Source organism: Gamsiella multidivaricata (genome assembly GCF_025024155.1).
Source record: "Gamsiella multidivaricata strain RSA 2152 chromosome Unknown BC939scaffold_23, whole genome shotgun sequence".
In the NCBI taxonomy this organism is placed as follows: domain Eukaryota; kingdom Fungi; phylum Mortierellomycota; class Mortierellomycetes; order Mortierellales; family Mortierellaceae; genus Gamsiella; species Gamsiella multidivaricata.
In genome coordinates this window covers 17,685-45,601 of record NW_026251731.1, presented here as the reverse complement: position 1 = coordinate 45,601, position 27,917 = coordinate 17,685, and the positions used below count along the sequence as shown (strand labels likewise).

Here is a 27,917-nt window from a genome sequence, read left to right as displayed (position 1 = left end):
CGCATCTCTTGCCATAAACGTTAAACAAAACAGATTGCTCTACTCAAATAGGGAAGCAATATGGATGGGCAGTGCCATGTTCAAGGGATACCTTTGAGACAAAAACAGGGCTCGAGAAACTGACTCCCTAGTAGAGTCCATGACAGTAAGTCCCCGACAAATATATTTTAGAATACCTTCTGATTCAATCGGAATCATATTTCCATTGGTTTAAAAACTAACATATTTCAGAGGTTCACGCCAAGTGAACCGCGGTTTAACACTCCTTGTACTTAATTAAAAATAAATTAAGAGGCCCTCGGCCTCTCTTAATGATGAGGGAATATTCAAAAGATCTGAAATTATATATTAAAGTGACTCGTATCCGTTTAAACGACAAGGTCTGGAAATACGCTTACAGCCAACGGGTTGCTCTGACTCTGATTACGAAACGCATGGCCGAACTTCCGAACCATACCATAGAACCTGGCCTTAAGACATGGATCGACAGACTCTTGGATCATGATATCCCAGTATCTAACCGGAAAATTACAGCGTAGGCCATTAACATCCACATGATGGCGTCCAGCGCCCTGTCGACATCGTTACCGGATTGTCAGTTTACTTCAGGGAGGCTTAAAGGATTCAAAAACGGCATATTATCAAGGCTCCTCCTATTAGCAACGGTGATGCATACCTTCGGGAATGTCTAGAACTACAAACTGTCCTTCGTAACGACAATCTGGAAGATATTTACTCGTATGACGCAATAGCTATGTTTTTGCGTCCGGTGCAGCCAAGAGCTATAGAGATCCATAGCCTTTCTGATATAGATGATAGCCTTGACGCCAGTGTCGCGACCATTTTGTTGTGCTGTAATGCAACCGGTACGGACAAGCGTGAGTCCCTTTTATTAGGTGAGTCTGCAGTGAGCTGAGCTACATGCTAAAGGACAGAAGAGTGCGCTTTTGGGTTCCTTTAAACAGCATCTGACGGACCTTTCCTTCACCGAGAGCGATAGCTACCAGTCGACAACGATCCCTGTCAGTGCGATAGCGGATACACATGCCTCGCCTCTCGTGCGATGGCTGACCAGGTTCGATGATTTCCTTGATCACCGTATTCTGCTGGTTGTGGTCACTCACTTTTTTAAAATCGATAGCGCACCAAAAATGCGATACATCCTGTCCGTAGCATGCGCTCATGCTGGCGAAGCATTCCCTATGATTGTTTATGATTGGCCAAGGAGTACAAGGCATTGTACCACATCACCTTGCTCAACTCTTGGCTGCGACATGCCACGAAGACCCCATTGAAGGACGAACGCTCCAGTGGCACATACGACTTCTCAGGAAATCGTGGGACGAATTGTATAGCTCCACCTTCGAGACCTGCTTCCTCCTTTCTTGGTGCAATGTGGCCTGCAGCCGGGACCAGCCTACCCATCGGGACGCCATCGTCAGCGAAATAGGCTTTTCATGAGCGGGGGCGACAGTCAAGGCTGTGCTCTACGCTCAATAATGACGCGTATGTTTCCAGACATGTCAGAAGCAGCTATGAACTATTATCTGAATCAAGACAGGGACGTCGGCACATCCGTATATCCTGAGTGTTAATGCTCTTGAGTTTCAGCCAAACCAAAAGAATAAAGGAAACTGCAATAGAACCATACGACTTCGCATGATTCCTTGTTCATGTTACTAGAAACCGGGAAATGCCTTGATGTTCCTGTGTCGACCAAACAGCGGAGGAGTGAAGGAACTAGCATGCGGTTCATGTGTGGCACGGTTACGAAGCATTCTCACGAAGCACAGCGCTGTTTATTTTATTTGGGTATGTACTTCGGGAACTGCAAAGCGGATCCACGATCCATCATTGACCGTCCATTATCTCACAAGCGTCAGCTCAGGATGGCCGCAAAAATGCAGCTTCCGTTCCTCAGCCAACGATTTAGCATTCATCAATGAAGCAATTTTTACCGAGAGCTTTGCCGCGAGCGTGGCAATCCATTTCAAACACGTTGCTCTTGTCTTTGGCCGCGCAGTATTTCTCGCCCGAATCACAGCACCGCTTCATCCTCTTGTCGAGTTTCTTGCATTCCTCTTTATTCCAGACCTCGTCTTTGTTCCAGCCATCCTCTCCGTCCCAGCTATCGCCTTTGTTCAAGTCCTCGATTTTGTTCAAGTCAACGTTTTTGTTCCAGCCCTCGTGCTCGCAAACGCAGCGGAGTTTAGCCATAACAACGGCGGCTAACAGCGATATAGGCAAAGACGATGTTCGATGTTAGTATCGTCATAGATACTGATCAAAACTGTGCAGATGGATCAGGCAAGGTGATGAAGCTGAGGGCATACCAGAGCAGAGAGTGACTATGACCTTGGCGAACAGCATGCTGGATACTCGGAGTGTGTTCTTGTGTTTTTTATAGAGCGGAGAAGTTGTGCTTGGAGTGTGAGTTGGAAACTGGAGAGCGGATGGAGGACAAGAAATGTGAAGCGAGAAGACACGCGTATTTATACAAAATAATTAATGTCCAGTACAGGAGAGCGCGCGAATGCATCCACCGATGCTATAAAGACCGCATGAGGAGGGAATATGAGGGGCATGGAATTATTGCACTCTTACGGGTGGCCCAGATCGTCCTACGACCCAAAGATCCTTAGGGCTGCTGCGAAGGGCGAGCGAGTTGCAGGATCAAGGTCATCTCGCACATCTCGAGTTTCTAGGATGATATGTCGACGGCGCGTTCCGGAGATGAGATCAGAATAAGCCTGTGTGTCCTCTCCCAACAGGGGGGGAGTGACTACCTCTTTGGAATCCGGAATGTTAGCCATGCCATTCCTGGCCCTTGGTTTGGAATTCCCCCTCCCCTCTGTTTTCTCTATCTCCTTTTTTTCTATCCTTTTATTTTCTATCCTTTTTTCTGTCCCTTTTTACTACAGTGCCGTGCAAAACCGCCTGAGTGTTTTGCTGCTTTCTACTTTCTTCTCAACCCTTTGCCAGACCATGGCAGAGTCTGCACCTTGGTAGCAATGTCTTTGGCGAACATCTTCGTCAGCCATCATACTGTTACTGTATCCTTCACTGATGTTGCGTGATAAATCATGATCTCGCCAAATGCCATCGAAGCAGCAGTTTTGGAGGTGCCGTTCAGAATAAGACTCCACTGAGGATCTCTGGGGGCTGAGAGGTAGTCTAGCACTTTGTTTGGCCGCCCTTCACTGTGTGGGCCCTCTTGAGCCTCCTTGGCATGCCCCTGTACCACTCAACTGATGTCCGCCCCCCTGGCACCTGGCACCTTCTTGGACAAGTAGGATGATTTCACAGGGACCTTGAGGTACGGCCGCATGTATCTGATCAGGTCAAGATCCGGCAACTGTGCTAGCCAGTAGACAGACTTTCCTCCCGCCTCTGCTGCATTCGTTAGCTTCAAGTGCTCCGGAGTGGCCTTTGATATATGCTTCGGATCGCTGTCGTGTTGGAAGACGAACTCATCTCTGGCCGTGTCCTACTCATTGACTGACATCTGCAGGTCCTCTTGGAGAACTTTGAGACAGAGATATGAGCTCATATCCTCATCGACCACGGTAGATCCACATCCTAGCATTGCCGCTCCCAAAGTTGACAGCGCCCTGAACCATTCGATTGGTGCGCTAACCTGGTGCGCTAACCTGGAGCCCCATCCTATACCGCCCCTCGTTTCTCGGAAAGGGTCTTTGACGGGGTCATCGTTAAAGATTATCAAATAGTCGACTCTGTCGACCCGCCAAACAATATCACTAGCGAGGACATGAGACCTGCGATCCTTGGCTCTGAGGCTCAACTCAGTGCAACACAGGGGCCGAGTGCTTCAGTGGATCGAAAGCAAAAGAAGAACGACACTGCCATCCTACCCGACGATTTCATTTCCAAGAACCAGGGGCCTGCAACTTCGGCCTTGGCCTCACGCTTAGCAGCCCACTGGGATTCAAGCAGTACGATGAACGAAAAGCAGCAGGACACTGATAATGCCCGCTTATCAAGAGATTTTGATTACAGAAAGCAAAGTCCGCGCCATCCACTCCCACTTCTCACTCTAAGTTCATTCGCGATCAAGAGGCTGCAGTGCACGGAAACCAAGGACGCATCGATGCTGGTCATCAGCGAGGAGATATTTCTCACAATTCAGCTGAGCCAGCGATACCCGCTTCTGTTTCCAGATCTGAACCCCCGTCTGGAACCACGAACTGCGCTGTACAGAGAACAGTCGCATGCCAGGAAAGAAAGCCTCGCGACTTCTAGCCGTGTCCCTCATTTGACCGCCTCCCAGGATATCAAGGCCGCATCCACATTATAACCACCGGAGGGTACGTTTTGCTCCATCATCGCACCCTATGGGACTTCAAGCTCCGACTGGTCTATTGTCCCGGGATGGGCATGAGGCAGCTCTCAGGTCACTCGCACTCGCAGGTGTGCTCCGTGAGCAGGGGCGACTACAGGCTCTCGCTGAGGAGGATCACAACGAATCGAATGGACCAGCTTTCATGCCATTCCCTGTAAATGATGATACCGGTCGCGCAACCGCGTTAGGACATGCCCTCGACGCAGATCTATACGGCGATTACGAGAACTCATATCGGCTCATTGGAGACGGCAGTGGTATCCCCCTGACGCACGGAAGGCGACCCCATTGGTTCGGGTGAATAATAGGGATGGAGAGTACTTGCTCCCATGCGGATTTGTCAAGTTCAGAATCCAACAGTCGAACGTTGATGGCCTTTTTCGGTTTGAGAAGCTCGTGCCTGAGGGCGAAGACGATGGGGAGGAAGAGTCGTTTTTGGGATGGATCAGAGCTTTGATTCGAGTAGCTTTGACAGGCGCTGATGAGGACTACGACAGCAGAGCGGCGAGTAGGGCACGAAAGAGTGAGTTGATCGTACATGCAGGAGATGCAAGATACGCTGAGACGGATACGATGATCACGTCGGGTACGTTGGAGGGATGTCTGCGTGGAGCGAGTCGGTGGATTAGTGATAATGTGGGCGAAGGCACTCTAAGAAGTGTTCAAAGGGAGGTGAGTGAGCGATACTTGACAGCGACCGAGGTGCAATTGCAGAGATTGAGACAGCTGGGCTTTGATATTGGGGGGTATAAGCGATTGACGAGGGAACAGGCGACAAATATCATCGTGAGGCTGAGTCATGGTGCTGGAGAGCGGTGGGAGGAACGTGTGGACAGGATCAGGCGCGTCAAGAAGCGAGGGTAGTGGGGGAGCGCGAGATTAGGTTTTCTAGCCCTTGTATCGCAGCATGTCTGACAATAAATAGGAAACAAAAAGGTTCTTTTAGCCATGTCTTGTCCGTTTGGTTGAAGTGAGATATTTCATAGTCCTGAGCCAAACAAGGAGATTAAGGGAGAGGATGTAGCTCTTAAGGACGTGTCAGCGCAAAGGAAACTCTGCAGCTGTGTCGGTATTTTGCCCGCTCTTTTTTGCCTTGAAAGCAGGTGCAAACCGGCGACAATGATTTCTGTCGTCAGCGGCATCATCCCCTTTCTCTGTTTCTTCTGAAGGTCGTAAGCTGCAACGGCATCTAAAACAAGGTTTGGGTTCAGATTTCGTCGAAATTATGGACTATGCCCATTTTACCACGACTGCAGATTTCTCGTGTGGTTACACAAATAAGGAAGAAATGAAGTGCTGCAGAGTATGCGCATAAACATGGACAATGCTTGGAGAGGGACGCGTGTGTCGTTGCTGACAGCCCTTCCTGCCACTCCAGTGCTGCTGTCCGCAACTACGACGTGGCTATTGGTGGTGTTGTCTGTAGCAGGCTGATTTTCGTAAGGAGTGGATGCAGCTAGCCGTATATGAGCACTTGATGAATAAGAAAAAAGCTGGGAGAATGCAGCCAGCAGTGGTTACGTTGGAATAGACAATTTGGTCCGAGTCCGACATAATCACGGCGTATTGTCTTAAGGACCATTGTTTGCCCATACGCTGCGAAGAATAGTATGCTGTATGTGACCTGTATGATCATCGTCGCTGTAGCCGCTTTTTCCTTGTTTCACTCGTTCTCTTCCTTGCTGCTTGTTCCCGTGTCTTATGCCTCTTTATCCTTGTGCACTCCCAAGTACATCCTTGGTTGCTTAAATAGACGTGCTGACTGCACTTACAAAAGATACTCTTGTGGTGGCACTACTTTTGCTATGTTTTTTCTGTCTATTGCTTACAATCTATTCTACGCTTGTATGCTCATCAAAGGAGACCTCTCTTTCTCTCTTTCTCTCATCCTCTCTTTCTTTCATCCTTTTATCCTCACTCCCCTCACTCTCACTCTCCCTCTCTTCGCTCTCCTGCTGCCAAGGCCGGGCTACCTTACCACCAAAGTATATTTCGTGTCCCGATAGGTCACCGGTCAGATTTATTTTGCCACCATTATCTCCTTGCTTGTCTCTGTCCACTGTCTCCGTACTTGTCTATCGCCCACTATATCCTTTTCTCTCATGTGAAAGGTCCGAAAAGACTGCAGCGGTAGGGGCTGCTCGGTGACGCTCTTCACTGCAGATAGCAGCGATGACGTTTGCCGTTTGTCGAGGAGGGATTGTCTATCGAAGCCCTCTTCTTTTTTCCCTTCTCTCTTCTCTCTTCTCTTCCTCATCTTCTCTCGTCCGGTCTTCAAGGTAAGCTCCTTCCTTCTCCTCCACCTTTACCCCTGCTGCAGTTGCTCCCACTTTCACTCTCAGTCCTTCACTTCTGCTGTCTCTCGCCCCTTCTTTCTCGCTGTTCTCTCCCACTCTCGTCCACCTCAGTCTTGTCCCTCCGCACCTGTATTTCACTCACGTATTCACTCACGCAGCGAGTCCCTTGTGTCAACTGTTTCTAATACTCTCTCTCTCTCTCCCTCTCTCTTTCTCCCCTTCTCCTCCTGTTCCTTCTCTTTCTTTATTTGCTTCTCTTGCTATCGTTAGGTGCCTGGTCTCCTCTTCCAAGAGCCAACCATTTAAGGGCTGCAGACTGTGGCAGTTGATTGGTGCTCAGGTATCTCCTGCTGCGAATGCGACCTCGAGGTAAGTGAAAACACGAGTTTGTCTTGCAGCTGCCCACCATATTTGGTTAAAACACGCTTGTGACCATTTGCCACCCTTTTTCTTTGGCCCTTTTTTTGTCTGTTCTGCTGTTGCTTTTGCTTTTACTTTTTATTTTATTTTGCTTTTTTGGTACTTTGGGTGGGGATTTCAATGAATAAGGGTGAGAGTGCTTCGAGCCCCAGAGAGCGGAAAGAGGAAGATGCGCTTTTGATTGACAGATTGCGCTCTTTTTGAGACGAGGGCTCCACGTTTCTTCTGGACATGATGGCCTTCCATATGTGGTCAGATCCAACGGCTGAAGTAAAAAAAAGAGAGAGTTCCGGGGGACAGCTTTGGGTATTGGCCACTGAGTTTGAGCCTCTCTTTTTCCACGGGCTTGTGGTTTTTTCTTGGCGCATTGTCCCCTTTTAGAGCTGTTTCCTTGGCCAGAGGGATTTTTGTGCTGCTGTTCGCGTTTTTTACGTTGGATCGCTATTGGGTACAGGCTATCTGACCAACATTTGAGGGCCAGCCAAGACGCATTTTGCTTATTCTTGTGGAGCTGCTTTCCTTCCGTGACATGATGAACAGCTCTATTTCTCAAGGCATCTCCAGATCGCCAATGAATACAAAGACTGTCTGATATACGGAGGGCTTTTCTTTCGTTCTTTAATTTTTTTTTTATTTTTTTTTATTTTTTTGTTGTTTTGTCTTTTCTTCTTTTTTCTCTTGCACATCAATGTATCTAGGGCGCATCCATGGCGGCAAGCGAACGGACCACCAAGAAAGTAAGTGACACAAATAAAGACCTACTTCCCCTTTTCGCCTTTCATCTTCCCACTCTTACACCTCTTCGATTTCCACTTTGTATCTTCCATATCACAATCCATTCGCCGCATCTGCCGCACGAAATCATCTCGTATTCCGCCCTTCACTTTGCGCACACTTGCACACAAACACTCGTACACATTCTCACGTATTCTTGTACACTCGTTTAATGGTTGAATGAGAAAAGCTAAAGTAGGTACACGGAAGGGAGACGAAACAAGAATGACATGGCATGAAAGGAAAAAAAAAAAAAAAAGAAAGAAAGAAAAAGAAAGAACAGGGAAACAAGGGCAACAAGAAGAAAGACAAAGACAAAGACAAAGACAAAGACAAAGACAAAGACAAAGACAAAGACAAAGACAAAGACAAAGACAAAGAAAATGACAAAGGCAAAGACAAAGACAAAGAAAATGACAAAGGCAAAGACAAAGACAAAGACAATGGCAGTGAGAAAGAAAAAGAAAAAGACAATGACAATGACAATGACAATGACAAAGACAATGATAATGACAAAGACAATGACAAAGACAATGATAATGACAATGATAATGACAATGATAATGACAATGATAATGACAATGACAATGACAATGACAATGATAATGATAACGACAATGGCAACGGCAAGGAAAATGACAAAGACAAAGACAATGATAATGACAAAGACAAAGACAAAGAAAAAGTAAGCATCGAAGACCAAAGATATCCCGTTCAAGAAAGTTGTACCCGCTCAAGAAAGTTGTACCCGCTCAAGAAAGTTGTACCCGCTCAAGAAAGTTGTATCCGCTCAAGAAAGTTTTATCCGCTCAAGAAAGTTTTATCCGCTCAAGTAAGTTACTCCAGTCCAAAAAGTTAAGTAAATAAAGGTAATAAAATAAGAAAAGCCAATGAAGGTATCTGAGGCCGATCTTTTTTTTCCCTTGTGGGTTTTTTTCTGGGGTGCCATGGCTTGCAACCTGCCCGCGGTGTACCCTGCACAGTCTTTACTTTTTTAAGTAAGATTGACTGATGGCAAGCCAATTCACTCTTCTTTGTGTAGCTTCAAACCCCATACCCTAGAGTCAGCAAAAGCCAATGTGAAAATGAAATAAAGAGTGAGGATTGAACCAAACGATGAAAATGTGAAATAGCAAGAAAAGCTTTGTCAGCAGCATAATGGGTTTGCACTTGGTGCTCGCACTGCATCGAAAGGACATAGTGATCGACGCGTATATCTGGCCCGCGTGGTGCACAGCCTCGATGGCATCACATAGATCTTGACCCCCAGAGCACCTGTGCAACATTCACATCTGTTCGCAATAAAGAGCTCCATCGCAAGGTCACAAGGAGAACACGAACAATCCATTACCATAGTTTTATTATCGCCGAGTACCTCTTCTTTTCTTTAATACTATAGTAAAACGTATGAGTATGATATGGTGTACCAATAAGCAACCCAAGTCTCTTTAAACATCATGTCATTCCCCACGATGAACTGGATAAAAAATAGAGGATCGATCGTCCTACGACCAACAATGCCGAGAACCATACAGGAATCGCCCGCCTCCCTTACTATTGTGCTGGATGAAATCGGACTCATGTAAGTATGTAAGTTACTGCACCCGTCTCTCGAGTTCTGCATTCTCGGCTGCCGAGGCTACCATCACCGCCGCTGCTTTTCTAGGCGTTATGGGCTCCTGGGGCACAGTTACTGTATCCAATATGTAAAACAGAGGACTCGGCCGCGCAAAGCCCTCCATAGTCGACCGACTACGCACTCTTGCATGTCGATACTTCATGAACCAGGACGATCTAGACCCCTGTGCCGAATGCGATTGACTTGAATCAGACTACGCAGGACTGGCTGGAGAATATATAGAGCCAAAAGGAGGATGACTAGAACTGTCGAATGATTGCTGCCTTCCTGAAACGGCGCCGCCAGCGGCTTGCTAATGCCCACTTAGTCGAATACTACGTCATCCTGCGACACTTACTCAGTGTTGTAAGGGCAACCTTTGGGGTGAAGGGGACGCTGTTGAGGCCGGTAAAGCTATCGTATCATTGATTTCTGCTGAAGTCGGGGACAAGGTATCGGGTGCATCATGATGGGTGATTGTTGGGGTGGATGACGCAAAACAGAAGGACGGGCTGTTGGCTGATTTTGGCGCTGCGAGTAAATGCTGCGGTACCTTCTACGAGGGCCGCGTCGACTGCGAACGCGTTGTGCGTCGACGGGATGTCTTGGTCCCGTCCTGAAGCGTCGCAGGTGCAGATGCCGTTCTGCCATGATTGAGTCCTTTCGGGTTCTGGCTCAGTTGGAACAAAAGGGGCCCTGTCGGTGATGATGGCCTGGTTCGCGGTGTCTTGCGCTCTTAAACTCAACCGTTTTCAACAATACGATCCCCTTGAAATGAAATGATAGTCGCCATTACTCCCTGTTTGGACCCTCACTGTTCTCAAATATGCACGAACATGCTGCGCCAAAATAGACCATCCTTTGGTCAGAAAGGCCAATATGACCAGTTTCCCGCGGCACTCTGGATGGCATGCTGCTGGCTGCAGCCTGATTTTTTGCGCCTAAAGTAACTGGTTCCAGACTCGCTTATATCGTGGTTCCATTTTTCAAGAATCAAAAGGACGGAGGTCATCGAACATCATGATAAATGTACAATTTCACAGCATTTAATGCGGTTCTAAAAAAACAGCTCGGTGTTATATGGTCCTCCCTCGACTCGTCCTTCCTATAGCGTTTCAAAACAGATAAAGATATAAGGCACTGTCAGAATCGCCCTCGACCCCATGAACAGAAGACGAAATTGTGGTAATAGTGCGGTATCTTACTTTTGTTCGTTGACGTTCAACAACAAAGTGTCAGAGTCGAGCATGGCACGATTAGAAGAGTGAGAGATGATAGAAGCAACCTCCCGAGCGACCTCAATCTTCCACAGCTGAATGAAACCAGGCTAATTCTTGATGGCTATAGTGAGGATGAGATACCATAGTAGATATCAATGGTGCTGCTTCAAGAATGCCAAATAGAAAAGAGGCACAGTAAAAAAAAAAAAACACTAAAGAATGATGCCCTGATTCGTACCTTCACCGATAAGTTCGGCAGAACGGGCCTCTCCCTCAGCCTTGACAATGATCGACTACTCCTCCTGAATGGTGCGGTCGACAACGAAAGCAGCACGTTGAGCCTCTTGTTGGGCAATCTGCTTGGCCTCGACAGCCTGAGTAAACTCTGGCGAGAAGGCTATATGGACGATAGAGATATCATCGAGGACAATGTTGAAGCGAGCTGCGCGCTTGATCAAATTCTCACGAACCAAACGAGAGACACGGCCACGTTGAGTGATGGGCTGAGAAGCGTTAAAATGGGCGACAATCGATTCGGAAGACAGCGCGGTGACCACCATCAACTATAGCCAGCAGATCAGAAAAGCAATGTAAGTTAGAATTGTTACCTCAATTGACAAATCCCTTCGGAGCAAATGCGCAGCGTAGTGTGATGCTACTGATGGCAGAGGGAACCGCAGAGTATTGGGTATTGGACAACTGCAGTGCATATGGAAAACAGGCTAATCTCCCACAACTATCGAACACAAAAGTTTGCTAGCCGCCCAACATGACTTCCAAGATTCAGCCCATGGATGCTGGTATCGTCAGGTCATTTAAGGTGAGATACAGGCTTCATTTTCTCTGAACAGCTTCTGAGCAACCTTGAGAATGGTATCGAAAGACCTGAAAGGATCAACATCCTCACAAGAATTAGAATAGCAGTGCAAGCTTGGGATGAGGTGAAAGACACAAATATCGCCAGCTGCTTCAAAAAATATAAAATGCGCTCAACAAGTGACAGCGACACACCAAACAGCGATGTCGATGATGATAATGCTATCGACCAGCTCAATGCCACTCTTCAACGGATGCCATGTCAGGACTTGATGTCAGTAACATTCTTATTAAATCATCTAGATGAACAGGAGGTGTCATATATACCAACGGACAAGAACATTGTTGATGAGATAAGACAGCCTGTCAGCGAGTCACTGGGAGCAACTGAAGATGATGTTGCTGTGCGATCCGAGTACAGTATCACTCAAGCAGTGAAGGCTATGCAGCAAATGACATTCTTCCGGCAGCTCCAGGACTGCGACACACAGAAGCTCGTTTCAATGTGTAAAAAGACATTGCAAGCTTCTCAAGGTCTATTGAAGAAACGCGTTTGCCAAACCACTGTACACGGTTCCTTCACAAGATAGACTGGTCTTCCTATTTATGCACAATATCTCTGCGTACAGGAAATATTTCATATGGTCAGGGCCAAAGAAGAGCTTCTTTTACACTCTATAGAACATTTTCTTTCATCATGAAGTCTCAACCTTGGGACCGATTGAATCGTTTCTGTTGTAGATAAACTACTTCCTTTATATATATTATCTTTAGAAAGAGCCGGCTGTACATGTTAGATGCCACAAAGCAGACCCACGATCCATCATCGACCATCCGTCATCTCACAAACACCAGCTCTGGATCGCCCCTCAAATGCTGCTTTTCGTGCCTCATCTAACAATTTAGCAATCATCCGCGTAGCAAGTACTGCCGCGACTGGCACAGTGCTTTCGGAACTCGTCGCCCCTGTCTCCGGTCTCGCAGTAGAATTCAGCCGCACCGTAGCACCACTTAACCTCCTTGCCGAGGGCGCTGCACTCGTTGTTCGTCCAGACCTCATCGTCGTGCACGCCCGTGTTGTCGCACTTGCAACGGAGACCATCCATCATCATGTTGTCGTACATCCGACCACGGCTCAGACCCCACCTGGAACCGAAGCGGTCTTGACGGCAGGCGGCCATGACAACGGCGGCTAAAAGCGATACGGGCAAAGATGGTGCTCGAAATTAGTATTGTCATGGATACTGATCAAAGCTGTGCAGGCGGGCCAGGCAAGGTGATGAGGCCAGCGGTGTACCAGAGGTGAGAGCGACGATGGCCTTGGCGAACAGCATGCTGGATACTCGGAGTGTGTTCTTGTGTTTTTTTGTAGAGCAGAGGAGTTGTGCTTGGAGAGTGAATTGGAAACTGGAGAGCGGATGGAGAACAAGAAATGTGAAGCGAGAAGACACGCGTATTTATACAAGGGAACGTCCAGTACAGAAGAGTGCATAAATGCATCCATCAGTGCTATAGGGCCGCATGAACAATGGATATGGGGGGTGTGGATTGATTGCATTCCTGGGGGTGGCACAGGTCGTCCTACGACCCAATAATCCCTAGGACATTCGCGTGAAGGAAAAGAAGAGGCATAATAGTGGTCGAGTTGCAGGATCTAGATCATCCCGCACATCTCGCACATCTCGCACTTCTACAGCAACATATTGACGGCGCGTTCTGGGGATGAGCTCAGCATAGGTCTACATGTTCTCTCCCAACAGAGAAAAAAGCCTGTGCAGATAAAGGGGTGGGGACGAATATCACGAAGGAATCCAGAACGTGTGCTATGCTATGCTTAACCCTTAACCCAGAAATCCCCTCTCCCGTCATTACGCATCATTGGCTGGGTTACGTTGACCAATGCACGCACAGGTCGCAGGTCGTAGACTGCCCCTTTTGTTTTCTGAGCTCTGCATACATCTCGTAAAAATATCTCATGGCTTTTTTCGATCTTTTCTTCTATCACTTTTTTTTTTGCATGATGTGTGGTTGAGCCAGAGGACGATACAGCGGAAGCGCCCAGCGATTTTCACAGGCGCCAATGAAATCATCTTGACGCGGCTTGAGTTGTTGGCTAATATACCATCGAAAGCCCTCTAGCCTTGTCCCACTGGGCGCCGCAACTCGGGAACCCATTTTTAAAAAATAGAGTCGCGATCCGCCTGTTGCAATGCATCAACAAGTTCTATACTCAATATGGCCAAGGTCATCCTCAAAAAAAAAAAAAAAAATAGCTTGCTAGTATAGTCTACGCATCCTCTTATTGCTTCTCCCCATCGCATTAACGGCGCTAAAAGCACACGGTAGAAAGCCAAGGTGTTGAGATGCTGGGTAACGCGAGCGCATCTAGGACATGCGCCTCGCATAATAGCCATACTCATGCTATCAAGCTATTGCGCAGAGCGATCTTCCCGAACGCGTACCACACTCAAAAACATAACCGGGCAGCGTTGGTCATTGCAACCATAATGGACAGTCGGATAACTTGCTGGGTGTAACATGTTTGCGCTCTTGTCTATCTTATCGACTAGGACCTAGGTAGGTGGCTGCACATACAGGCAGCCAACCATGACAAAGATGCCAAGAGATGCATTATGCTGACATAAATCGCCCTAAAGACTTATAAGGCAGGACATGCATTACACACGACGGTCGACGAAAAGTGACAAGCGTGGACTTTAAATGCCCGATTACGCGGAAAAAGAGACGCGTTGGTCCGACGCGTCAAGGTTTATGTAGCATTACTGGCTACGTAAGCAAACGTACTTCAGGTAGTCCCCCCTCCTCCCGCGCGTCAAGGAGTCAAGAAATTGATCTATCCTGGCCCAGGGTCAGATAAGGATGAGCTGATGATAGGGCGGAAGCAAGCACAAGCTGCATTTGACGGGAGCAAGAGATCTCGCCACAAAAGTTGCGGATGCAATATAATTTATAATTTGGATTGAAGAGAATACCACCTCGTTTTGGTAACCCGGTTGTTTTTGCAGAGATGAGGATGAAGATGAAGATGAAGATGGGGCTGAGGACAGAGAAGAGGAAATGGGGAAGAAGGAGGAGGAGGATAGGATGGGTGTAGGATGGGTGTAGGATGGGTGTAGGATGGGTGTAGGATGGGATGAGGATGGATGCAGATTGGTGGCAATGGTATTGGATTCAAAGAGCTATCGAAAAAATATATTGCGCCCACGACGCGACTTTCTGACGAACTCTATTGATTCTTTCCTACGGTGTTGCTCCTTAAGTACGATCTTTTACCCTTTGCTCTTTTCCCTCCATTTGCTTTTTTTCTCGGCCCTTTTTTTCAAAAAGGATGATAGGACCATTCAAATACAAGCAAGCAACACCGATGCCTGTAGGCAAACGATGGCGTTTATTTTAAGCAGTTTACATTGCGAATAGTATATGGACAACTAGGTACAGAAAGCACAGCTGAAGAGCAAAAAAGAAAGAAATTCGGTCTATCCTCCCTTACACACCAGCAACACTTTTAGATCTTGGATGGACGTGCAGGCAGGCCGTTCGTGTCTAGGACACCGATCAAGGACTCGGGCGCATACTTCTCGACGACATCGGGCTTGTGCAACATGTTGAACTCTTCTGTAGCATCGCGACCAGCAAAGATCAAGATCGCCTTCTTTCCGCCGGGGTGGTCGGGCAAGAACTTTGTCACATCCAGCACCTGGCCGTTGACAATGACCCAGCAGTCCTCGGGTGTGTTGTGCTTGGCAACCTCGGCAGCAGAGATCGCTGGCAACTTCTTAGGTGCCTCAGCCGCAGCGGGGGCAGCAAGTGCTGATGGAGCTGATGCGGCCTTGGCAGCACCGCCCCAGCTGATCTCGAGGTTAATCTTCTGGCTCTGGGGATCAACGGTGACTGAGGTTGTGAATCCTCCAGGGAGCGAGATGGTCTGAGCAGCAGCAGCAGCAGCAGCCTTGGCACCAGATCCGATGACGGGGTTGGACTTTACGTAGTTCGCGACAGAGTCACCAGCGGTACGGCCAAAGACGACGCATCCCAAAAGGGAGGAACCACCGAGACGGTTGGCACCGTGAACACCTCCGCACATCTCTCCGGCGGCAAAGAGACCAGGGATGGCCTTGTCGCTCAAATCCTTGATGCTGGCCTCGTCATTGATATCAACTCCTCCCTGTTTGATAAAGACATCATTGATAACAGCTGTTAGTAGGTAGGTATAGCATGGAGACAATGAGGCCAAGAACTGAAAGCGTATAGCGGCAACATACCATGGTGTAGTGAAGAACTGGAGCCATCTGGGCAACGTGGAAGTCCTGATCCATCTTAATTGGGATGTTATGGAAGTACTTCTTGCCCCATGGGTCCTTAGCCTTGCCTTCAGCAATGAGGTTGTACTCGTCAAAGGTCTTCTTCAGCTCAGATGGGGGGATACCGATCTCCTTGGCCAACTCCTCTCCGTTCTTGAAGTACTTCATCAGACCACGGCCGACGTAGTGCTTGCAGTGCCACTCGATTTCTTTGGCAGCAGCAGTGTTGAGGACCAAGCGGATAGGGAACTTGTTCTTCCACATCATGCCTGTGACATAGTCACGGTGACCGAGCTCATCGCAGAAGCGCTTGCCATCGGCTTGCAGCAGAAGACCACCGACACCACGGAGGGCCTCAGCAGCCAAGAACTTGACCTTGGCATCGGGCTCTCTGGGGTCAACCAAGCCAGTAGGGTGGACCTGGACCTTCTCCATATTGATTGTCTTGCCTCCGATGGCGAGGGTCATCTTGATACCGTCACCGGTGGTGTGGTCACCGTTGGTGGTGGGCAGGTCCCAGAGATCGGGGCGGTACTGTGCAATTGCATGAATGGTCAGATGGTTAATATGACTAATACACTGATGGCCAATACGCAATCGATGTTCAGTAGAAATGGATTAATATCGCCTCGGCGCATACCTGCTTCAGGAGAGAATCGCTGCTAAAATCGGCAGCATATCCTCCGGTGGCAAGGACGACGGGGCCCCAGGCCTGGACCTTCTTGCCGGGTTCGTTCAAATACTCGTACTCGACACCGACGACAGCGCCGTTCTCCTTGATCAGGTTGGTCACACGGGCCTTCTTGATCAGCTTGACGCGGTCGGGCTGAGAGACGCTGAGGTCCTCGATGGTCTCCATAAGAGCGTAGGTGATAGTCATACCAGGCATCTTTTCCTTGCCACGGTGGGTTCTGGGGAAGGAGTGACCTCCGAGACGGGAGACCAGCGACAAATCCAGCTGGAACTTGTCCTGGAGCCACTCGACGGCAGAGGCAGATCGGCCGGTCAGGACCTTGACGAGGTCAGGGCGGAGCATATCACGAGCAGATTTGGCGGTGTCATCGTAGAAAGCCTCGACGGAGTCCTTGATGCCGAGCTCTGTGAGAGGAAGACAGTACGATAACAAGTTAGGACCATGTTAGTCAAGGTGGTTATTGTTTACTGCGACTCCCACTTTCTCATTTCTGCTGCCAGCCCCTTGTCCCTGTCCCTGTTCCCGTCCCATATGTACGCCATGCGCCATGCAGTGTACACTATGCAGCCATGCACACCATGTACCATCTTGACGGTCACTCGGTTGTTTTCTGCTCGGAAAAAGGGAGTAGGGCTCTCGATTCCCTCGGTCGAAGCTGCAAGCCCGTTCTCCACAAAAAAATATATATCATATGGCGGAGTTGGTTCTCGTCAACGGACCACTGTGGGGATGAAACTCATTCACCAGACATCTTCATCCGTAGAATCATTCCCACAAGCACTCATCACCCGTAACATCACGCGTAAGCCTGTCTCACTTCCGCTCTCCTTTTTCCCATGGAATTCCCTGCTTCCATTTTCCCCGTATAAACATATAAAAAAACAACAGCTGGTAGAAGGGAAACACGTCCGGACATGCTTCACTCCGAAGGGAATTGCATCCTTTGCTACGTCTCCGTAGAGAACTATTCTAATCTGATGGCCTCATGACACTCCAGGTCGTGACGCGACAGCAAAGAGAGCACACCACCATCAGAACACCATGCAAAAGCAAAAGACAAACACAGACAAGATAACTTACGGATCTGAGTCTTGGTGAGGGCACCGTTGATTCCGGAGGTGGCCTTGGTCGAGTTTCCTCCGAAGAAGGCGTTCTTGTCGATGACAAGGACATTGAGGCCGTGCTCGAGAATAGTGTGAGCGGCGCTGAGACCGGAGAGACCACCTCCGACGACGATGATTTGGCTGGACATGATGCTGCTGCTGGAGTATATGTACGAGAGGGTTGGGAGTGATACGTGAGAAAGGGGGAAGAGAGAGGGGAGGATGGGGAAGACAACAATCAAGAGGAAAAGAGAAGAAGAAGAAGAAAGAGAAGAAGGGAGAGAAAGAAATAGGGAATAGGGAGTGCTCCTCCTCCTTTGGTCTGCATTGTTTGTTGATGTGTCCCTCGCTGTTCTGTGTGCACCGAAGGTAGCGCTCATCATCATCGTCAGCCGTATGCCGCAATGCTGTCTCTCCAGGCGCCCATTAACCACCTGCCACAGCTATAACCATGGCCATAACCATTGGCCATGTATGGAAGGGGCCCCGAAGAGGGACGGAGCAGCGGATGATCGGTCCCTGCCTTGGTTCCCTCGGACAGACAGAGGGAGAGCAAAATGTCTCGGGTATAAACTAGGGGCAGGAGGGGGGATTGGATTTCCATCTCGGACCTGGTCTCCGCGCACGAATGGCATAGTGCAGTGTGGCCCTCGGGGTAGCGCCACAGAGGGACAAGATCCACCAAAAAGGCAACGGATTGTTTCACCTTGGGTTGAACATGCATTATTCACATGCCAATTTCCGATATGGGCATATCTTGTTGAACGGGAATAGTGCGTCCATGGTATATGTGTGTGTGTGTGTATATTTGTGTGTGTGTCCCCATCTCCCTTTCTTTGTTCATCTCGCATACGTGTTTCCTCCCCTCCCCCCCTCCTTTGTGTCCAGCAACACACAACACACCCATGTAGATTACTGGTTGAAATAACAGGCTCGAATAGAAATACCCCGCATTTCGCTCGCTCGTTCGCTCGCACCAAGCAGATGTTTATTCCGCACTCTTTTGTGCTGTCGACAACTGGTCTGTGTAACAAACAACTCGGACTTGTCTTTCATATGCCCGCGAACCCAACTCCCCCCTTCCTCCGTTTACTCCACACTTTCTCAGCTTGCACTGAGCCCTTGTTTCTTACTCAAAATACAGATGACTAAACCTCAATCACTTCCTCGTCTTTCCCCTGTTGAGTGCGGCTAACTAAAAAAAAAAAAAAAAAAAAAAATAGAACGCGCTCGAACACAACTTTCTTGTTCGCTCTCATTTCATTCCCACCATCACAGAACCTTCGCAGTCGCATTTCAAGTCCGCAGAAAGGCCCTAGCACATTATCAGCTTCATTTCAGACCCACATTCACTGGACATCAGCACCGGTCAGAGGACTCGTGGACATCTTCCAAAATGGGGCATAAGGAAAATCGTAGAAAACGCATACAGTGCCGATTTCTATCAAGTGGAGTAATGATACACACTCTGGTACAACGGAAGAGTAATACAAAGCAAAGGATTGAAAACATGGCAGGCTGAACATCTCCATCGAGGCCTAAAAGTCGTCTCAATGTCAGAGTCCTTGCCCCCAAAATCCGGCTGTAGCCTGACTCTGCATCAAGCTTTGAAACTGTTCATCCTATAGTTCGATCAAGAGATTGGAGTATCATTAGAAGCATCGTCGCATTGCGCTTGGTCACCGTATTGGGGGCGCAGTAATCGATGCAGAGTCTCGATTTACACCTTGTCGATAGACCCATAAAACGTCGGCTCTGCAGTATATCGACTAGTAAAACAAAGATTGATAGCGCTCTGTACGTGAAAATCTCACCAAATAGCCCCTCTGGACGCGTTGAGGACGTGAGATTGGCATTGGTTTGCGAAGCGTTTGTATTTACCCTGGGATGTATGACCTTACCATGTTTAAGAATAGCCGAATATCACTGTCGAACTGTAGAGGATGCGGAGCTGGGAGTGACATCCCTCATGATGCGGAAAAAGACGTTTACCAGGTTCAAGCCAACCAGCCATCCTCGAGTGGTCTTGGGGAAGACATCAATAAATGAATTTGGCTATAGTACTCATCTTGCGCTTCTTGCTCTTTGTAGCGACTGTCATGAAATACCGCATCGCAGTTTAGAACGAGGGCTGTATGAGCCCATCGAGACGCTGAATGGCGTCCAAAATGGTGGTGTGATGGTCGATAGTCATCTGGAGGCCGATAACCAGCCTTACTCTCGGTAAGCCAATCGGCCAGAAAGACAGTAGAAACGGGCTGGCGATATCTACTACTACATTGAATGCTGTGATCATCTAGCGAGTTCCGTACTTTGTCTTAGATCGGGCACCAACAAGAGACTGGAAATCGATTATGAAAAAAGAATTTTTTTTTTCCTGTTTTGCGCGCTGCTTCATTCCAGGGACTCATTGGATACCCATGTTGAATCATACCATTTACAAGGAAAGACAGAGTATTCAAAACTAACCTCGCCGTTGACACGGGGATAATGACAGTATGACTCCCTACTCCAGCCTTCTGGCATATTCAACCTCGGCCATCGCCTCTGGAACGGCTCTATAAACATGCCCTCTGGTGCTGAGCTCTGTCGAAACTGACAGCTTGGGACTTCTAGGCTTCGATACATGGGTTATATTGACACCGGCTAAATGTGGAGATATTGATATATAGTGAAGGAGGAAAGGATATGCTTGAAGAGTTGTTGCTTGTAGTTGAGACTCTTAAACCACGTATAATTTATTCCAGTGGACCCACCCTTTCCGGTCGCCGTTTCCGCAAATAGACGCGTGTTTTTTTTTTTAAAAACACTCGAACCTGTGTAAAACAACAGCAAGAACAAGGGCGTTAAGGCACGATCGGTGTTAATTATTCTGAAACAGACGTTCATGCACAGACCAACTGCGTCGAAATCCATTCGCAGCGCGAGAACCCTTCGGTGCAGAGAGGATTTGTCAAAGAATATATCTTATTAACCTGAACGGGATGAGTTCATGGATGAGATGGTGATCTTGAAGAGACGGGCGTGCGGACAAAACTCTCTCACGGCTGTCTAGAGTCGACGAAGTGTATCAAAGCCACAGCTCGCCCTCTCGGTGCACTGTGACGCCGTCTAGGCTGGACGCTTGAGGAATGAGAATAAGAAGGTATAGGTCTGTTGGCGAGTTCACAAAGGATGGTCTCTTTTATGCTCTCCTCCCCCTCCCTGTGAACTGTTGCTTCTTCTAGTGTTACAACTGGATGAATGTAGTGGAGAATGTGTACATGCGTGCAAATGGTTGAATATTACGTGTTTCCTATTATGTTTTTACACGAACTACGAGTTCCTACAATAAATCGCGATCCGAATCCTGATTCTCTTCCTCCTCCTGTCCATCGCCTTCCCCACCATATTCGACGCCTTCATCATCTTCACCCTCTTCTTCTCCGCCTTCTTGTTCCTGCTCAGAATCCCCATCCATCTCGTCTTCCTCCTCTCCTTCTCCCCCTTCTTCCTCGTCGCCCTCGTCGCCCTCTTCGCCCTCTTCGCCCACTTCACCCTCTTCGCCCTCTTCCTGTTCGCCCTCGCTGTTTTCATAGTCCACCTCGACTTCCGGCACCTCCTCTGCTTCCTCATCCTCGTCATCCACAGTCAGGTCTTCCAGCCCCTGGTCAACTTCATCCCGTTCAACATCGGCATCCTCGTCCGCCTCTGGATCAGCAACCAGCTCTAGCTCTCCTTCAGAGTTCTCGCCACCCGTCTCGTTCATAGTTTCGGACAAGAGGCTATCGTCCGTACCAGCGACTTCGTCCTCCATGTCCTCGACACCGATATCTCCGTCTCTCATTGCCTCCTCATCCTCATCGTCACCACTTTTAGCAGTTGCATCCAGACCGCCGTCCTCCTTGTCGAGCAGATCCTTGTACCACCGCTCCTCCTCTGTGCTCAGCTTTTTAGAATCTCCAACATGAGGAGCACCAGCTCCGCCAGTGCGGGCCAAGAATTCCTCGGGCGGTGTGAAAATCGGCAAGGGATGCGCTTCGGTGTTGAAGACATACTTGTCCAAAGGTAGGACATCATCCGAACCAAACAGTAGATAAAAGTACTTGAGGGTCTCCGCCAGGAAGAATGTCTCCATTTTGTCAGAAAAGTTGATCTTGTTTGCCCGACGAATGTCATGGATCGAGCTGTAGCCTCCCGAAGCGACCTTGCTGTACTTTTCAATCGCCTCAAAGATCTCCCATCCCCATTGGCTACAACGCAACAGAACCAAACCCTAGTTAGTATTTCCTGCGATATATCAATTCATTGGTTTAGCACCACATGCAAACGATGTTGGGTGTTCAGCTTACCGATACTTCTCATCACCAGTAAGCCTCCAGAGATAGAACAAACTTTCAACAGTCTCTGGACGCAACCAGTTGTGTCCATCGCGATCATTGATAATAAAGTCCGAACCAGGGGTATGCTGCAACGCGCTCTTGCCCCGGATCTGCTCCTGCTTTTGCACCCAATATACAATCTCGGACGCTAATCCGGTCTCCGTTTGGTGATACATCTCATAGCACGACTTTGTGAGTTCCTCTCCAATCTTAAAGTCCTCCTCCTGAGCCCTCGAGAATCGGGAGCGCGAGAAGGTCTGGTCATCCAGCGAAACACCCCCGGTCGATGCAAGCGCCATGGTGCCACCTAGGAAACAGACCAGGTGGTCCATCTTGGGCGAGAGGTTCGTGGGCTCGTATTTGGAGATCTCGCCGACGAAGAGGAGGTTGTTGGGGATGGTTCGACCCAAGAGATGTTTCTTGACGCCCCCGATCGCACGATCGTACATCTCCTTGTAGATTGGCTCTTTCATTCCAGTCTGAAGATACTGCTTGATCAAGTATTCTGTTTGGAAAAGTAATTAGCGTTAGATCATGCGCACTGGAAAAGTCCCACGAAGGATACAGAAGCCAGAATTCATCACGCTGCTTGCCATAGTAGCTGTCCCCGCGAGAGCCAAGGCGGATTTCACCACCCTGGAAATGTCCCGTGTATGGATTAATGAAGATAGGAACCAGTCCATCCAAACTGTCCTGCTCCTTGATCTTGAACATCACATTCTCAGCCGCCTTCCAGTACTTATCATCTTTCGTGAGGTACGACAGATACTTGAACTCCAGCTGCAAGGTCGTCACCTCGGACGTCGAACTGACTCCACGATCATGGCCAGGTACGCCTCGCCCCTCCTTCAGATGTACGCTCGCATACGGGATCCCACTTGGGGTGTCAAAAGCACCCATCAGCCGATCCGCCAGATCGACTGCTTTGTGCAAGAACACTGGATCATGGTCTGACTGGTCATACGCACTTAGCAGCCCTCCTAGAACCCGAATCGTCGTCTCAAACAAATTGACCTCGCCGTCCTGATCAAAATCAAGCTCGTTCTTGACCCAGGTTTTGGCCTCTTGAAACTCGTCCTCGAGTCCCATTAACAAAATAGTATCCAGCGAATCTACAATCGTAAAACCCTGACCCTTTCGAATCATGTTTGATCCATATTTCGAGATCGGGTGATACTCGTCTTTGCCCCAGGCGTCGCGACGGTATGCATTCCAGGCGTGCAGGAACGCCTGCTTGACCTTGTTCTTGCGCTCTTCCCAAATCGGCGGGTTCTCTTTCGATCGATGGTTTCCAGGCACAGGAAGGCTCTCCTTGTTAGTGCCGACATCGGCGTAGTCGTCGGCATCATCGAGATGCAGTTCCATGTCCGGTTCGTCCTCCGATAGATCCTTGCTAGCCTCTTCAAGCTCCTTCCAATCGTGCTGCTGCTTAATATCAGGTACTACAGGTACGATCGGCACAGCAGGAATGACGGGTGCTGGTTTCTGCGCTGGAGGTGCAACGGGTTTGGGTTGCTTCTTGTTTTTTTTTGGCCCCTTGTCCTTCGATTTCCTGTCTCCACGGGGCACGTCATGAAACCGGAGGGTTGGATCCTTGCCGTCGAACTCAAACAGCGTCGGTGGATTCTTTTTTTTCTTCTTTTTCTTTTTCTCCTCTTGCTTTTTGCTGTCGCTGACATTGCTTCCTGCGGCGGCTTGGTTGCTGCTCTTGTCATTGTTGATATTGGGAGCTGGCTGTGGAGGAGGAGGACGGGGGACGATGAACTTCTTGTCGTCCTGACCTTGACTTTGACCAGACTTGGGTGCGGGGGAGGAGGGTGATGACCATGATACTGAAGTCGAGGGTGATTTCAGGAACATGTATGTCGCCGCAAACAGGCAGAGGACTAGGACTGCATGGCGTTTACGAAGACGACGCTGGGGCTGCCTCTATGTCAAGTACACGATGGGGATGTGTGAAACAATCCGATGACTGTTAGACAGATATACGAGAGAAACTACCCTGCAATTGACAGCACCCCTTTGTGCGATCATGGTGACTGACTGGCCTACCCTGTTGTGGATGCTAAGGGGCGTCTTTGCATACTTGTTGTCGTCGTGGAAGGGGATCTCGGAACGACTCTCTCTCCTAAACATCGTCTTGCCTTCAGGTTGTTCAGTGTGGGGTAGAAGCGCGTTGCTGACTCCGGGTAAAAATACGTCCGTCTCGAAATAAATATGCAGTTGCAATCAGCGATAAAATAGCAGCTCTCGATCCTCAGGCTCTTCTTCGTGATCAGCGTTCCTCGTCGGTATTGAGTGGATATGAGAGAGAGAACTAGCGGACGAATCAAGAAGATGGGGAAGGGTTAGAGAGGAGAAAAGGTCATCGCCATCTAGAAAGGAGAAAGGACTATTTTAAACCTTGTTGTCCGCTGTTCGAGTTGCTTCTTCGTGGAAGCAATGGAAAGCCTTTTTTTTTTTGGGTGGATGACTCACAAGCGAAGGGCGACGATGAAGAGGAGGGTGAAAATGAATGAGGATGATGAGGGGGAAGAGATGAAGAGGAGATGGGGCGATGACGGACCAGGAAGGTTGTCCATGAGGCTCCTTCTCTTCCTTCTATTCATCCTTTGCTGCAAGAGAGACTTATTCATTAAACCTTGATTCAAAATAACCCACTCTGCCAATATGCCATCGTACTAGCGCACTGCGAAACATTAGTGTTGTCACTCAGCTACAACATGCTAAAGCCCGCATCGAGATAGCATCCATATTGACTGAGGAATGTTCGCTTTTATTGAAGTGTGTCGCTGTAACAATTCTTTGACTAGCCTCCTAATGTACCCCAAGCACCTTGTATGCCCTCCATTTGCCTTCAAAACAGCTTGAACACGACGCGGATGGGCTTGTAGAGTGTCTGGGTGTAATGCAAGGGACTTTCTCTCATTCTTCTAGGACTATCTCCCATAGATCATGAATACCTCTCTGTCTCCTTTCTCTAAGGCCATTTTTGAGCTTTCACGTTGTTCCAGGCATGCTCGATTGGATTCAGATCGGCCGATTGTGCCGGCAAAGGAAGCGCCTCAATCCCTTTGCCGCTTAGATACGCCTGGGTGACTCTCACCGTGTGCTGGAAATGAGACCATCCGGTCCGTATCCATAGTATTTCGGGCTATCTTTAAAGGTTGTGTCGGGAATATGGACATTGTCACGGTTGGACAAGGCAAACAAAGGTAAGTGTACGTGTGCGTGTGGAGTAGAGGGTCAAGATAAAGGATTTATTGTACTGCAGGCTGGGGTTTCTCGAATGAAGCTATGGTGGTATTTATACATGATTACAAGGCTAGGATCGACGCGTCTATAATTGATGCTGTTCTTAGCTAGGATCGCGCCTTAGGACAGTATAAGGGCCTTTGCGACGTGTCTATTGAATATGCCTAGGAGAGCAAGCGCGCTGCGCGAGGGGGTCAAGTGCAAATGCGGTCACCAAAGATGTAGTAGCACACGCGTGTGCACCAGCTTGAACACTTCTTCACTACGATCAAACATGGTTCGTGACAGATATAATCCGCTGCCTTCGTCGTTCCGTCGTAAACCTGGCATCCGTAGCTGAGTTTCTGGTACAGTGGTCAATACAATATTCTACCCTTATATTCGCCTACAGACTGAAGTCAACAAGACAAGAGAGGGATCATTGTTTTCAGGGCAGACGGTAGCTTATATATATGTCCCCCTCTGCCACCATGAAGGGTATTCTTCTCTGCCCGTACGTACTACATAGTTCAATATAGTGCAGGCGGTAATCGTCGAGCCCTAACGCAGATTCTGACTAAGAGGTGTTCAGCCATAATCAAACGGATGATAGCTTCGAGTCATTGCCTGCTCAGGTAGGCCCAAATACGATTTACCCAAATGACGGTTCCTCTCGCACCAAGTTCAAATTCACATTCCCTATTAATGGGTGAACTGAATTCTGCCTCAGTATGATAGGAAGAGCCCACATCAAAGGATCAAAAAGCAACGTCGCTATGAAAACACTTGTCACTCATGGTCTCCCTGTCTTTTTTAATGTTCTATGATGTCAACAAATGCTTCGCCCAGTTTCTACACATGGTACCATTGATAACGCGACCATTAGGTATATACAAGTGCATTATCTACACCTAGACTGAGATAGCAGTATTTACTATAATAAGGCTCCCTCTCTTCACTCTAGATCCACTAGTGAGATAGACTCTCAGATGGATGTGCAAAAGCAACATACTTTCATCAAACGTGGTCGAGCATCAAACGTGGTCGAGCAACAAGCTTGTTGCCCACTCAATCACTGACCGTTGCTAAGCAGGTTGAACCCTCTGCTGTAGAGCCAGTGTGTACACAATTTCCAGATACGCCAGATCTCAGCTTACCAAGGTAACAACAGGCTTTAAGTAGGTCTCCAATCATTTTCGATTTTGCAATCAAGAACCATATAGGACTCTATGAATCTGGAACTCAAGAACAAGGAGCATTGGCGGCAAACATATGTGTCTCCCATTCCTCATCCACCACTTTTTCGCCCCTCCTCCACTCTAATTCAGCTTGTCTGAGCCCTCAGCACCGGAGGAAGCGCGTTCTTTGAATCCATATGACATTTTCATCGCTGCACATAGCAATCACAGTTGCTTCTCCTCCGAAAATGACATTCTCGCCGACGGACGCGTCAACCGAGTCGTGCAGATGGTGATGCGACAGCTCCATCCTTCAACAGCAAGAGAGTGACTTACTGCGATTGTCCTCTTTGCTTGAACAGAGTAATTCATAGAAAAAAAAAAACGCTTAAGCTCGACAAATGACCTGATCTCTGGGTCCTTGTTTATGTGCCTTGCGCTTCTTGATTTCCTTCACCGGGGTGCTGCTTGTGGTGGGTAGAGCATCGCAGGCCTCCTCGAGCTCCAGGCGCTCCTTGTATGTGATGGTCTTACATGCTTGCCGCTCATTCAACTGCTCAGACATCATCAGCACAAAATCGAGACAGGCCGTGACACAGCTCCGCATGCTGTTGGCAAAGTTGGCTTGTTTGGTCGGGATGATCATCGCTCCTATTTGACACAGCCGAAAGACTCCTGCAAAGTCCATGGCGAAGAAGCTGGTCTCGTGTCGATACGAGGCCGATCCAAAGACAGTCAGTCGCGACGGGGGCAGCGTCGTCGTGATGATCTCCCTCATCTGCGATATCCAGCTGTCCTTCATGTCCCTTTTCAGCTTGAACAGGTCTGCGTGCCGCTTCTCATCCCTGTTGGCACTCAAGGATGCTGCTTCTGCCAGGTAGATTTGGTCCGTCCCATGTACTGCCGCCCCATCGGCCATATGAGGGTGAGCTTGTCGCTCAGCAAGTAGGACTCGGCCTGTGTTTTTCCGCTCCGATACCCCCACTACTGGCATCTCGAAGGATCGTCCTTCAATCCGAGCTAAAGTCATCGCCCCACGAATAAACGCCCATGTGCAATAGCCAAATCCCTCTCTCTCATTCAAGCCGTGGGGCAACACATCGTGGAAAGTAAAAAAGTGGTGGCTATTGTCAAGGCAACATGAGAAATGCCAAGGTCAGCAACAAGCCCAGCTCAATCGGTTGATCGTCATTGCGTCAAGTACAGGTTTCATTTACTATGAGAGCACAATGCTCAAAATGTATGCCACCAACGGGTCGCCGCTGTCTTCCTTCCTGAGCGCCTGCCGGACGTCCTCGTATGCAGCGCCCTCCTTAAAAACTCTTTCGCACAGCGCCTGAAAGTCTGGCCATTTTTGCTGTATGACAGCTGATGGGAAGGTGATACGTGCTGCCCTTGAACGGTTCTGAGACGAGAGACTGCTCATGAACGAAGACATGCGCGACATATCAACGATCCAATCGACGCTCAGTGAATGAAGCCCAGTATCTGCCTCTCAAAACTGTGAGAAGATCCTCGAA

General features: G+C 48.6%; 9 protein-coding genes across 9 annotated transcripts; 3 read left to right on the top strand and 6 right to left on the bottom strand.

Moving 5' to 3' along the window:
- Positions 1-1,778: 1,778 nt before the first annotated feature.
- On the bottom strand, positions 1,779-2,454 carry BC939DRAFT_447404 (uncharacterized protein). Its single transcript, XM_051555088.1, has 2 exons — positions 2,334-2,454; positions 1,779-2,228 (listed from the first exon to the last, which is right to left on the bottom strand). The coding sequence occupies exons 1-2, from the start codon at positions 2,368-2,370 to the stop codon at positions 1,930-1,932; spliced, it is 336 nt and encodes a 111-aa protein (XP_051413489.1). The 5' UTR covers positions 2,371-2,454; the 3' UTR covers positions 1,779-1,929.
- Positions 2,455-3,251: 797 nt separating this feature from the next.
- BC939DRAFT_501939 (uncharacterized protein) lies at positions 3,252-4,315 on the top strand (the record flags this gene model as incomplete). The annotated part of the gene is made up of 3 exons (XM_051560230.1): positions 3,252-3,289; positions 3,407-3,627; positions 3,729-4,315. 3 exons carry the CDS (start codon positions 3,252-3,254, stop codon positions 4,313-4,315), a joined length of 846 nt encoding a protein of 281 aa, XP_051413488.1.
- Positions 4,316-4,352: 37 nt separating this feature from the next.
- BC939DRAFT_501938 (uncharacterized protein) lies at positions 4,353-4,661 on the top strand (the record flags this gene model as incomplete). Its single annotated transcript, XM_051560229.1, has 1 exon — positions 4,353-4,661. The coding sequence occupies one exon, from the start codon at positions 4,353-4,355 to the stop codon at positions 4,659-4,661; it is 309 nt and encodes a 102-aa protein (XP_051413487.1).
- A 6,254-nt stretch (positions 4,662-10,915) lies between these two features.
- On the bottom strand, positions 10,916-11,657 carry BC939DRAFT_117693 (uncharacterized protein). The gene has a single exon (XM_051549971.1). It carries the CDS (start codon positions 11,247-11,249, stop codon positions 10,983-10,985), a length of 267 nt encoding a protein of 88 aa, XP_051413486.1. The 5' UTR covers positions 11,250-11,657; the 3' UTR covers positions 10,916-10,982.
- Positions 11,462-12,251, top strand: BC939DRAFT_117804 (uncharacterized protein). The gene has a single exon (XM_051549972.1). The coding sequence runs from the start codon at positions 11,673-11,675 to the stop codon at positions 12,093-12,095; it is 423 nt and encodes a 140-aa protein (XP_051413485.1). The 5' UTR covers positions 11,462-11,672; the 3' UTR covers positions 12,096-12,251.
- Positions 12,252-12,407: 156 nt separating this feature from the next.
- Positions 12,408-12,839, bottom strand: BC939DRAFT_475936 (uncharacterized protein; the record flags this gene model as incomplete). Its single annotated transcript, XM_051558549.1, has 2 exons — positions 12,408-12,697; positions 12,803-12,839. 2 exons carry the CDS (start codon positions 12,837-12,839, stop codon positions 12,408-12,410), a joined length of 327 nt encoding a protein of 108 aa, XP_051413484.1.
- Positions 12,840-14,894: 2,055 nt separating this feature from the next.
- BC939DRAFT_447393 (FAD binding domain-containing protein) lies at positions 14,895-17,962 on the bottom strand. Its single transcript, XM_051555087.1, has 4 exons — positions 17,602-17,962; positions 16,468-16,925; positions 15,789-16,361; positions 14,895-15,691 (listed from the first exon to the last, which is right to left on the bottom strand). Exons 1-4 carry the CDS (start codon positions 17,771-17,773, stop codon positions 15,032-15,034), a joined length of 1,863 nt encoding a protein of 620 aa, XP_051413483.1. The 5' UTR covers positions 17,774-17,962; the 3' UTR covers positions 14,895-15,031.
- Positions 17,963-20,898: 2,936 nt separating this feature from the next.
- Positions 20,899-24,614, bottom strand: BC939DRAFT_117568 (glycoside hydrolase). Its single transcript, XM_051549970.1, has 4 exons — positions 24,038-24,614; positions 22,579-23,914; positions 21,956-22,490; positions 20,899-21,856 (listed from the first exon to the last, which is right to left on the bottom strand). Exons 1-4 carry the CDS (start codon positions 24,119-24,121, stop codon positions 20,950-20,952), a joined length of 2,862 nt encoding a protein of 953 aa, XP_051413482.1. The 5' UTR covers positions 24,122-24,614; the 3' UTR covers positions 20,899-20,949.
- Positions 24,615-26,785: 2,171 nt separating this feature from the next.
- BC939DRAFT_501933 (uncharacterized protein) lies at positions 26,786-27,835 on the bottom strand (the record flags this gene model as incomplete). The annotated part of the gene is made up of 2 exons (XM_051560228.1): positions 26,786-27,521; positions 27,615-27,835. The coding sequence occupies 2 exons, from the start codon at positions 27,833-27,835 to the stop codon at positions 26,786-26,788; spliced, it is 957 nt and encodes a 318-aa protein (XP_051413481.1).
- Between the last annotated feature and the right edge of the window lie 82 nt (positions 27,836-27,917).